Source organism: Pelophylax lessonae, assembly GCF_965119305.1.
Source record: "Pelophylax lessonae genome assembly, chromosome: 3".
NCBI lineage: Eukaryota > Metazoa > Chordata > Amphibia > Anura > Ranidae > Pelophylax > Pelophylax lessonae.
In genome coordinates, this window is record NC_138770.1 from 615,858,303 (window position 1) to 615,871,273 (window position 12,971).

At 42.2% G+C, this 12,971-nt stretch overlaps 1 protein-coding gene across 2 annotated transcripts in view; it reads right to left on the reverse strand.

The window, feature by feature from the left end:
* SPATA17 (spermatogenesis associated 17) overlaps window positions 1–12,971 on the reverse strand; it is a 270,854-nt gene that overhangs the window by 168,879 nt on the left and 89,004 nt on the right. For both annotated transcript variants that reach the window (XM_082249589.1, XM_082249588.1), the window contains one exon: window positions 5,155–5,258. In XM_082249589.1, coding sequence (XP_082105715.1) covers window positions 5,155–5,258 — 104 coding nt within the window. The remainder of the gene's footprint in view (window positions 1–5,154; window positions 5,259–12,971) is intronic.

Genomic DNA, 12,971 nt, shown 5'->3' on the forward strand with positions numbered 1-12,971 from the left:
TGTATATATTGCAGTGTACTGACCTTTAGATGTGGTGGCTGCATGAAAGTGCTTGTAAACCCTCACATATACCCAGTTAAAGCGAAGTTCCACCCAAATGTGGAACTTCTGCTTATTTGCTCCCCCCCCCCCCTCCGGTGCCACATTTGGCACCTTTCAGGGGGGAGGGGGGAACGGGTACCTGCTTTTGACAGGTACCCTTCCCCACTTACGGGAACAGTGCCTCGGCAAAGTGAGGACCCCTCCTCCGCCGCCGAGCCAATCCGAATGCGCACCCAGCTTCGCACATGCGCAGTAGGGACCCGTCCGTGAAGCCGCAAGGCTTCACTGCCGGGTTCCCTGACCGTCAATGGCAGCGGGAGCACCCGACAGCTGATGGAAACATTGGCTGCGGTGCCGACATCGCTGGACTCCAGGACAGGTAAGTGTCCTAATATTAAAAGTTAGCAGCTACAGTATGTGTAGCTGCTGACTTTTAATTTTTGGAGGGGGGAGGCTGGAACACCGCTTTAAAGAGGTTGTAAACTCATTTAACTTTTTTTTTTTTTTTTACAACCTGAAAGAGAAACATAAAATGAGCTAGTATGCATCGCATACTAGCTCATTATGAAATACTTACCTTAGAACGAGCCCCCGCCGTGCCGCCCGCTTACCTGTATGATGGGCGACATATTCAGTCGCCCGTCTTCCGGGATCGCGGCATCCGGCCATCTGATTGGCCGGACCTGCGATTACGTCACTCCCGACGGTCACGGCACGGGGCTCTGAAGGAACGGCACCAGCGGCCATTCCTTCAGAGCACATGCGCCAGTGACGTCACTGGCTGCATGTAAGGTAAATATCTCCTAAACTGTACATGTTTAGGAGATATTTACAGTAGCTATAGGTAAGCCTTATCATAGGCTTATCTATAGGTATAGCTTGCAGAGGAGGGTTTACTTCCTCTTTAAGTGAACAGCCTCAGATGATACAAAGAGATGAAAAAATCCTCCTACATAAGTTTTACTTGTTTATCTGCAGTCTTCTCCTCTCTACACCCCTTCAAAAGGGCAGATTGTATTAAAAATATTTCTTCATCTGTCAGCAGCACAGAGGAGGGACAGAGGGACTACAGTTACAGTGTGTGAGAGCTGATTGAAGTAAAGGAACACCCCCCCCCCCCTTCACACAGCAGAAGAAGTCCAGAGTCTGGAAAACTTTTCAGAAGTGACTCATGCTGATAACAGAGGAACGAAGCACAAGAGAGAAACAACACTTAGAGCTATATAGATAGCTATACAGATATATGTGTTTTGCTCAGATTCCATGACTGAGGTTTACAACCACTTAAATTTTCATTCTCTAGGCACGTATTTAATTTAATTTTTATTTATTGGTGATCCTGCCAGTGACATACTTCTCGTCCCAGGGCAGCCTTTTTTTTTTAACACAGAGGAACCCTTGCAATAACTTTCTGGTCTCAGGAAACACCTGTTAAAAATGTCTAAAACTACAACTCATGATACATTAGTGTGATGGTCAGTAGGAAGAATTCCCCCTTACAGATAGCTAAAAAGATCAGTGGTGTCAGTGGGAACTTATCTGATAGGCAAACATTTTCTAATTGCTCAAGGAACCCCTAGCAACTTCAGGAGGAACCCTGGTTAAGAAACCCTGTCCTAAGGTGACAACACTTGTTCACTATACTGTACTATGGAGAAGCAGTGTTGTTACCTTAGTACCTTAGAACAGGCCAACAAATCATCCCTTTTCCATAATATAAAATGGGGGGGGGGGGGGTCCTGTAACCCACAGAGAAAGCTGGGAGCAATGCTAAAGGATAGCAGAGGCAGGGAGCACAGAAAGCCTTACTGGCAGGATCAACAGGTGCTTTTGCATTTTTAATAACAGAGATAACAAAATGCTTTAATTGCTATATACAGTACAGCAGCCCAAAAGGAAGCAAATAAGAGATGTTAATTACTAGGGTTTGCATATACTTTAACCCTTGTGGTGCCTGGGCCATTTGTTTGTGCACACATTAAAATGCACATTTTAGGCTTAGAGATATGTTATATTTTCTGAAAGCAGAAACTCTGTGGAAAAAAATGGCTGCAGTCGCATTTTTCTATCTCACACAATAATTATACTACTCTTTATCAAATCTATATTTTCAGTAAGAAATACACTTGTAACCCTTATTTATACTCTAATAAGCGCCAGTGCCTCCACTCACTTGGGTCTTGTGGATAACAAGTGCAGTCCCAATCGGGAAAATATGTCAATTACCATAGAGAATAATCCATATGGTATTGTATTTGAAGTTCCATATATTGAATAGTAGGAAGAAGTAACATCCAGTGAACCATCAAGATTTATATATTCTTCAAAAAAGGAACATTAAAGGGTTAGATTACCTTTACTTAAACGGTACTTATTTTTCAAAAACCTCCCTATGCATTAGAGTGTTCTTCATTTATTACCACGCTGTGCTTGATTTTGTTAAAAAATTATTACTTTTTACTCACTGCTGATATAATTGTCCTCCCCTCTCTGTCCTGCAGATGGCAGGACATACCCAGCATTGGATGCGTGGCCCCAGAAACTCACGAATGAGCACTATCAGCTTTGGTTTCAATTTACGCATGCGTGGTTCTCATAGCATGTCTTAGTGAGGGTATGCTGCATTAACTTATAGTCTGTGCCCATGTAAATTCATTTTCCACTATTTCTCTGTCCATGTACTCTCCTTGAGGGTTTCCCCATTAATTCCCTACAATAGGCAAAAAAAAAAAAACATACTGCATCACAGGTAAGTAAATACACTTGTAGGTAAGTGCAGTCTACTTTCTCCACTGCAGGTGGCGCTATCCACAGCGGCACTGCCTATGGAGAGGAAGTCAGGAGGAACATGGTTCCTCCATGGATTTTTGGGTCACTGGGGGAAGCAATCCAATTTAATGCTGCCGCCCCACGTGACTTTGATGACCATCTTGGGTCAGACAGAGCCTTTTCAAGGCCCTGCCTCCCAGGTTTGGCACGTTTTGACAAGATGGTAGATCAGGGACAGGTACCCCCAGGGGACAGTACTAGCGCTGGGGAAAGGTTTCTGATGAGGAGGTAAACCATAGGGTCGCAATTCTTCCGGACACCTTCCTGATAAAACATGAGACGGCCAGGCCGCATTCTGTCCCCTCGCAACAGACGTTGTCAGTCCGGCTGTCAATTGTTTGCTTAAGAATGATAACTATATTGTCTTACTTTGTATTAGAGATTGACCGATTATTGGCAACACCGATATATTGGGGGCCGATGTGCACTTTCCCCGATATATCGGAATCAGCTTTTGATTTACTGATATTGCCGATATTGCATCACCCCGGTAGAGGTGTCCATAGCCGACGGTCGGCTGTCTTGTAATGACAACCGATGGGGCTGAGAAGCCACTTGGCTGTCATTCCAAGGAGCGGGAGGGGATGCCCCCCCTCCCGTCGACTTCCGCGGCTCGCCCGGGTCTCCCGTCCCACTGGGGGACCCGGGAATCCTACCTTCACCGCCGCCGTCTGACCCTGGTCTCCATTTCTTTGAATTTGGCGCCGCCGCGTACCCAGAAGTGATGTCATGACATGACATCACTTCCGGGTACTGGCGGCGCCGAATTCAAAATCTTACAGCATTCAAAACATTTTGAATGTTTTAAGTGCAGAGGAGGGGTTTGAGGTCTTTTAGACCCCCCAGATCCTCCACTACAGTAAAAAAAAAAATGTAATGTCCAAAAATATTGGAAGATATCGGCCGATACCGATATCCGATGACCAAAATATCGGTATCGGCGGTAAAAAAACGATATCGGTCTATCACTACTTTGTATATTGTTTGAACTTGATGGTCTTTTTTGCAACTTGGATAACTACGTATACTAGGGGCAACGTTGCCAGTCCGTAGATTTGGTGGTTTCATGATTTCTTTTTTTCAGAGTTTTTGTTTTCACCTGGTATTCTTGGGAGTAATGCACTTCCTTTCCTAGAGTGGCTGCACTTTTTTCCCTCCACTATACCTATGGGGGGAGCCATGGTTACTCTGCTTATTTGGGCCCGCAAAGAGGCCTCTATAATTACTCTGTAGCCTACCCCAGACGGAGGTTTCGTTTACATCCTCCAACGCAATCCACTGTCCTTAGTGTCCCAACCTGAAAAGTTATGTACCACACTGGAGTGACTCTGTGTTTACAAAGCTGTGACCACACGACTGGTAAAAGGCAAGTAAACGAAGCCACGGCTGGGGGAAGGTTGTGGCATGTCAGATATGTTAGCCTGCATTTGTGGTCTACATTAGGTTGTATAATTATTCTCAGGAGCAAAAGGGGCATGTACTTACATATTCACCACAATAAGCAGTCAACCTCCCAAATGTTTAATCGACTGGTGGACACTACATGGAACCGAACGGTTCGGCTCGCTTTTGTGCTTTTACATTGCTGGTACCGCATGGTATAGTGTAGGAACGGTTCGGTACGGTACGGTACGGTACGGTACGGTACGGCGGCGCTTTTCCACTGCATGGAACCGAACGGTACGGCTCTCAAAAACAGTACCACCTCGATTGTGGTTCCAAGAGGTACCATACCCGGTACCATATCCCACAATCCTTTGCATGCAGTCACTACTAGCCACTGATTGATCAGAGAATCCCACCCACCCCGTTGTTATCCCACCCACTTAACTTTAGTACTACTTTAGTGGAAAAGCAAACCATACCGTACCGTACAAAACCGTTCCAACACCATACCATGCGGTACCAACAGTGGAAAAGCAAACCGGGCCAAGCAGGGCCGAGTAGAGCCGAGCCGGTACTTGCAGTGGAAAAGTGCCATTACAGGTGATCACTGCATAGCAATTACCTGTAAAAGGCTGCAGGAGTCGGCAGCCTTCTATTGCTTTTAATGGGTCTGCCTCATGCAGCTAATGGCCGGGACTCCCCCCGGGTTTTCTCACAGGTGTGAATGTAGCCTTTGACAACCCTCAAAAGTTCATATTTTCTTAAAGAAGGCTCGCATTTCTTGAGTTTTTACTAGTAATTCTTAAGCATTTCTTATGATATGCTCAAGCTCAAGTTGCCCAGGTTTACTTGGAGGTTTTAATTTTTGTTGGTGGATGTTCATACCCCTTTTCTTACCTTACTAAATGGTTCTTAAAGGCCACACCTTCCAGATATTTCTTCAGTGCATAATAATTGTGTACAAACTTCCGGACATAGTAGCCCCTCCACATCTTCTGTATCTATAAAAAAAAGATGTGATTAGCATCAACTTGACTACATTCAAAATACTTAGAATTATTATTTTTTTTTTTTTTTAGGCTATCACATTCCTTCTTGCTTAGCAGAGAACAATAAACAGTATATAGCAGTACTTACTCCTAAAAGTGCTTACAGGCGAATGTCTGGATCATAAACAAAGGCATGTGAACTCTTCAAAGCACCTTTTTAGATATGTTTGAGTACATTTCTAACATATCACAATATACAGCAACATTATGTACAATTGTATAATTAAAAAGGTGACATTTTTATAATTAAAAAGCGGTCCTTGAGCTCCAGCCAGACATGTGAAACACAGCCACAGAAAGAACTGCACAGGCACCAGGAATTACATCATTGCATAGCTCCCAACTGTCCCTGATTTTGAGGGACTGTCCCTGATTTGGAACAAAGTCCCTCTGTCCCCCTTTCCTCCCCATTCGTCCCTCATTTTGGTCTGATTTATATAGTTGCAAATAAAATGCACAATTTATCTTTCAAAAAGTGATTTCATGTTACTTACAATGCATGCACTTAACATCAAAAACATTATTTGTCCTCTTTTATAGTAATAGTAATGATAAAGTGGTCAATTAAATAAAGGATTCTGCATGTGATATGAAGGTCACGTGACTCACTTTTCAGAAAATATTGCATGAAATAATAGGAGAGTCAATTCATCAAAGTAAAATATGGAATGTGAGGTAAATACCACAAAAAAAAAAAAAAAAGATAACTCATTAACCACTTGCCGACCCCCCACCACAGTTATACTGCGGCAGGCTGGCTCGGCTGCACAAAACGACGTAGCCCTACGTCAGTCACGCGGGTGGTGCTGAGGGGCAGCGGGCACTAGGCAGCGGGGATGCCGATCCACGGGACTGGTGTAACGTTAAAAAAACCCTACCCCGTGAAAATTCCCTACCCTCGTTACTTCCTGTGAGGGTACGTCATTCAACAGCTGAGCCGCTTCCCAGTGCGCATGCTCACAGCTGCGGAGGGTAGGGAATTTCCATGGGGTAGTGTTTTTTAACCACTTGCCGACTGCTCACAGTATATTTACTGCGGCACTCAGCCCCTCACAGGCAGAGCGACGTAGGTCTACATCGCTAGCCTGTGAGGGTCTCAGGTCTCCGGAGGCATGATGCCGCTCCTGCGCGGTCACGGACCCCCCCCCTGCGCGTGTGACCGGCGGACCCGATCGTCCGCCGGTCACTCGCATTTGTTGGTGGAGAGGGAGAAAGGCAGGAGGCTAATGTAAACAAGCCGCCTGTCATTCTCCCCTGTGTAGGAATGGTGATCATACGGTTCTAGTATGTAGAACCGTTGATCACTGTTCCTACGCCTCAAGCCACAGCCAATCACAGTTAGAGTCACGCCCCTAGGGACACACATAGCCCCTCCCTCTCAAAAAAGTTAACCCCTTCACTGCCAGTGTAATTTTACAGTAACTACTGCATAATTACTGTAGAAATGTCACTGGTAACCCAAAAAGTGTTAAAAATGTCAGTCAAGGGTCCGATCTGTCCGCCGCAATGTCGCAGTACCACAAAAAAATCACAGATCGCCGCCATTACACGGTAAAAAAAAACAACAAAAATGACAAAAATCTTTCCCTTTGTTAGTAAACGCGATAACTTTTGCGCAAACCAATCAAAATACGCTTTTTGCGATTTTTTTTACCAAACATATGTAGCATAAAACAAATTGGCCAAAAATGTTAAAAATTTTTGGGGGGAATTTCATATAAAAAAATGTGAAAAATATTGTTATTTTTGCAAAATTGACGCTCTTTTTTTGTTTATAGATCAAAAAATCGCACAGGTGATCAAATACCACCAAAAGAAAGCTCTGTTTGTGGGAAAAAAGGACGCCAAATTCGTTTGGGTACAGCGTTGCACGACCGCGCAATTGTCCGTTAAAGTCATGCAGTGCCAAATCGCAAAATAGGTCCTGGTCAGGAAGGGGGTAAAATCTTCCGGGGCTTAAGTGGTTAACCTTACACCGCATCATTCATCAGCTGTTGCAGCGCGTCCCACTGCGCATGCCCAGCCACTAAATGAAATCAGCTCGGCTCCAACCCGCGGCTCCAACCCGTGAGACTTGATCTCACGGGTCTCGGCTCTGCTTTAACATTTTCCAGGAAAAAAGAGGACATCACTTTTATTTAGGTAAAATTAACGCAGTGCCGAATCGCAAAAAATGGCCTGGTCATTAAGGGGGCAAATTCTTCTGGTCCAGAAGTGGTTAAAGTAAATTACCTATATACACACACATTTATCACCTTCCAGTAGGCAGGCCGTATTTTAGCAAAGTACAAAATAACAATGAGGTGAACTCTGATTGGCCAGTTAGTTAAAAGTATACAATGTATCAGTGTGGAAATGTTCTGTCCTGAGCTCAGGAATGAAAATAAATTGTAACATTTCACAGGAGGGAGATTGTTCTGTGAAAGAAAGGACACTTTCACAGCTTCATATTAGCTCTGTGTGCATTTATTTACAGAACTATCTTCCTCTGGTGTAGGGTTAGCATGTAAACAAACAAATAACAAAAAAAAAAAACACCAAAGGTAACGTACAATTTAACCTCCCTGGCGGTATGATTCTTTTGGATTTTAGGTGCTGAAAGCGGTACCATTATTTTGCATGTAATTCTTGTGAATGAGCAGCCCAAACCAACTGTATACATTTATTATATATATTTTATATATATATATATATATATATATATATATATATATATGTATGTATACATATATTATGTATACATATATTATATATACAGTGGGTACGGAAAGTATTCAGACCCCCTTAAATTTTTCACTCTTTGTTATATTGCAGCCATTTGCTAAAATCATTTAAGTTCATTCTTCTTCCTTTATGAATGTACACATAGCACCCCATACTGACAGAAAAACACAGAATTGTTGACATTGTTGCAGATTTATTAAAAAAGAAAAACTGAAATATCACATGGTCCTAAGTATTCAGACCCTTTGCTCAGTATTTAGTAGAAGCCCCCTTTTGATCTAATACAGCCAGGAGTCTTTTTGGGAAAGATGCAACAAGTCTTTCACACCTGGATTTGGGGATCCTCTGCCATTCCTCCTTGCAGATCCTCTCCAGTTCTGTCAGGTTGGATGGTAAACGTTGGTGGACAGCCAATTTTAGGTCTCTCCAGAGATGCTCAATTGGGTTTAAGTCAGGGCTCTGGCTGGGCCATTCAAGAACAGTCACGGAGTTGTTGTGAAGCCACTCCTTCGTTATTTTAGCTGTGTGCTTAGGGTCATTGTCTTGTTGGAAGGTAAACCTTCGGCCCAGTCTGAGGTCCAGAGCACTCTGGAGAAGGTTTTTGTCCAGGATATTCCTGTACTTGGCCGCATTCATCTTTCCCTCGATTGCAACCAGTCGTCCTGTCCCTGCAGCTGAAAAACACCCCCACAGCATGATGCTGCCACCACCATGCTTCACTGTTGGGACTGTATTGGACAGGTGATGAGCAGTGCCTGGTTTTCTCCACACATACCGCTTAGAATTAAGGCCAAAAAGTTCTATTTTGGTCTCATCAGACCAGATAATCTTATTTCTCACCATCTTGGAGTCCTTCAGGTGTTTTTTAGCAAACTCCATGCGGGCTTTCACGTGTCTTACACTGAGGAGAGGCTTCCGTCGGGCCACTCTGCCATAAAGCCCCGACTGGTGGAGGGCTGCAGTGATGGTTGACTTTCTACAACTTTCTCCCATCTCCTGACTGCATCTCTGGAGCTCAGCCACAGTGATCTTTGGGTTCTTCTTTACCTTTCTCACCAAGGCTCTTCTCCCCCGATAGCTCAGTTTGGCCGGACGGCCAGCTCTAGGAAGGGTTCTGGTCATCCCAAACGTCTTCCATTTGAGGATTATGGAGGCCACTGTGCTCTTAGGAACCTTAAGTGCAGCAGAAATATTTTTGTAACCTTGGCCAGATCTGTGCCTTGCCACAATTCTGTTTCTGAGCTCTTCAGGCAGTTCCTTTGACCTCATGATTCTCATTTGCTCTGACATGCATTGTGATCTGGAAGGTCTTATATAGACAGGTGTGTGGCTTTCCTAATCAAGTACAATCAGTATAATCAAACACAGCTGGACTCAAATGAAGGTGTAGAACCATCTCAAGGATGATCAGAAGAAATGGAAAGCACCTGAGTTAAATATATGAGTGTCACAGCAAAGGGTCTGAATACTTAGGACCATGTGATATTTCAGTTTTTCTTTTTTAATAAATCTGCAACAATGTCAACAATTCTGTGTTTTTCTGTCAGTATGGGGTGCTATGTGTACATTCATGAGGAAGAAGAATAAACTTAAATGATTTTAGCAAATGGCTGCAATATAACAAAGAGTGAAAAATGTAAGGGGGTCTGAATACTTTCCGTACCCACTGTATATACGTATATATATATATATATATATATATATATATATATATATATAATGTATACAGTTGGTTTGGGCTGCTCATTCACAAGAATTACGTATATATATATATATATATATATATATATATATATATATATATATATATATATATACGTGTGTGTGTATATATATATATATATATATATACATATATATGTGTATGTATATATATATATATATATATATATATATGTATATGTGTATATATATATATACGTATATATATATATATATATATATATATATACTGTATATATATATATATATATATGTATATATATATACATATATTTACATAAAAAGTACAGTAAAACTGCAGGAAAGGGCACTGGGGGGCAATGTAATGTGATTTTATTTTATTTTGAACGGTATCAGTGTGTTTGGTGCATTTTACATTTGAATTTGCCGCCGGTTCCCCCCCCCCCCCGGCGGACGTCACGTCGCCGGAGACGGAAGCCGGGGCTCGCAGACGATCGGGAGGAAGCTCCGCCGCCGCACACCGCTCGTAGTCTTCGCTGGATCCCGGAGAAAAGGTAAGTAAAACCTCTTCCAGCATCCAGCGATCTTCTTAGCGCTACCCCGAGTGTGATTCAGGGTTACCGCTTTTGGCACTAAAATCTTACCCCGAGTCACACTCGGGAATACCGCTAGGAAGGTTAAGTGGTAATAACGCAAAACATAAATATTTAATGCATTTGGTAAATAACTTTTTAGTGGATTGACTACTTTTGAGACAAATACTGCATGAGTTATTTTAAAGTGGAAGTTTTATTTCTTTGGGTCAATTCACTAAGAGATAATACCGCACAAATTTTTGAGTTAAAGTAGAAGTTCAGCCTAAAACTAACTAACTCTAAATCTACTGACAGACACAATCCAATGCTGGCAATACACTATCCAAAAAAATCGTTTAAACATTTGTCATTTGGTCTGTTCGTTCCTTTTTTGTCCAGTTAATGGGCACAAATAGAAAATTGGTTTTAACTTTCAGAGTTAAAAAATCGAAGGAACGGTTTGGAAAATTGACAAATGATAAATTGAAAGGTTAAAGGAGTTGTAAAGTCAGGAAGGTTTTTTTTTTATCTTAATGCATTCTATACATTAAGATAAAAAGCCTTCTGTGTGTAGCAGCCCCCTCAGCCCCCCTAATACTTACCTGTGCCCCTCTCTCTGTCCAGCGATGTCCACAAGTCCTGGGACTCTCCCTACTGATTGGCTGAGATACAGCCGTGGCGCCATTGGCTCCCGAGGCTGTCAATCAATCAGGAGAGAGAGGGGTAGGGCTGAAGGACAGCTCTGTGTCTGAATGGACACAAGGAGTTGCAGCTCAGCTCGGGGGTCCCCATAGCAAGCTGCTTGCTTTGGGGGCGCTCAATAGGAGGGAGAGGCCAGGAGGGACCCGAGAAGAGGAGGATCCAGGCTGCTCTGCACAAAACCAACTGCACAGAGCAGGTAAGTATAATATGTTTGTTATTTTTTTTTAAAAAACAAGACTTTACAATCACTTTAATGTGTTTCTGGCCCGAACTGTTTGCACTAGGCATATGTGACAAAACAAAGAAAAAACTGATTAATTTATGACCATTGAAAATTCGGTCATTACATAATGCCAAAATTGTTTGCTCTCACGGCCAAGTGTTCGTTATTCGAAAATGAGTTTGAACAATTTTTCGGCTAGTGTATGACCAGCATTAGACTAATCTATCTAACTATGTAAAGCAAAAATTGCTATACATACTTTTTCTGCAGCTGATCTGATCCGGTCTCCAGCGGCAGATGCTGTGTGGAAGAGACAGCCGACAACGACTGGGAAGTGATGTCACCCATAGACTTACTATGGGGCTTCCGTTGTCGGCTGCCTCTCCCAGTGTTGGGGGTAACTAGTTACAAAGTAACTGATTACAGTAACTACATTACTTTTTTTGGTAACAAAGTAATGTAACTAGTTACAATACTAATATTGGTAACTACACTACTTTACTAGGCTATAGGAGGTAACTACACTACTTTACTAGGCTATAGGAACGCGCTTTCCTGCGTTACCCAACCTGTGCGATACAATCGTTATTTCGAAGAATAGAGAGGGATGAAGTTTATGACTTTTTGTTGCACTTTATGTTTTATTCTGTTTTTTCAGGTTTTGTTCTCATGTTTCCCAAAGCCTGTGTTTATACAATAAACTCTATGCAGAAAGAGTGTCATGTATCTTCTTCTACATGGTCAGTTAAGAGAAAGAAGAAAGTAAAGTAATAAGTAGTGAAGTTACTTTTCAAATGCAGTAACTAGTAAAGTAATCTCGTTACAATTTACAGAAGTAACTAGTAACTTGTTACATTTTTTGAGTAACTACCCCAACACTGGCCTCTCCTACACACACCTACAAAGAGAAGCCGCCACTGACAGCTCAGCGTGGGACTGGACCGGATCGGCTGCAGAAAAGGTATGTATAGTGATTTTTGCTTTACAGGGTTAGATAGATTAGTCTTAGAATGTGGCTGCCAGTACATTTAGAGTTAATTTTAGGCTGAACTTCTACTTTAACTCAAAAATTCATGCAGTATTATCTCTTAGTGAATTGACCTCAAATACATAAAACACCAGCAGGATTATTTAGGACTTTTGTTCAGACTGCAAATCTGATGTTTTTGCAATATTTAAAGGCTGCAGGTTTTGGATGGGAGGTATGAACTGACGGTAATTAAGAAAGGATAGCAGCCACAATTTCTGTGCATATGGCTACTGACATGGACACCAATCAAAACAACATGGGGATCTGAAAAAAATAACCTGTTTGCTATTTAAAACATTCAGCAACTCGAATCTGTGTCAACTAGACATTTTCCGTTTATTATCTATGAAATCCCAAGGTCCCTTTCCTCAGAATAGCTATTTGTTTCAATCCAATTTAGGTAATATTCCGCTTAAGAATCTTTCTACCCAAGTGCTGTGCAGGCCATTTATCTACGGGCGGGAAACTCATCTGCACCTTAGTTGCTCAATTTTCTAGGCTTTACGTGTCCTTCTGTAATCAATTTACATCCTCCCCTGTATTTACCCTGACACATAATTTACTATCATCTACGCAAATTGAAACATTATTCACTGTTCTCTCCTCAATGTCGTTTGTATAACGCATGTTAAATAATAAGAGTGCCCAAATGAATTGTGGTAAAAACATATTATATTTGCGATTGTGAAAGATGTTTTTTTGTGCTAATACTATGTTAATAATACCTT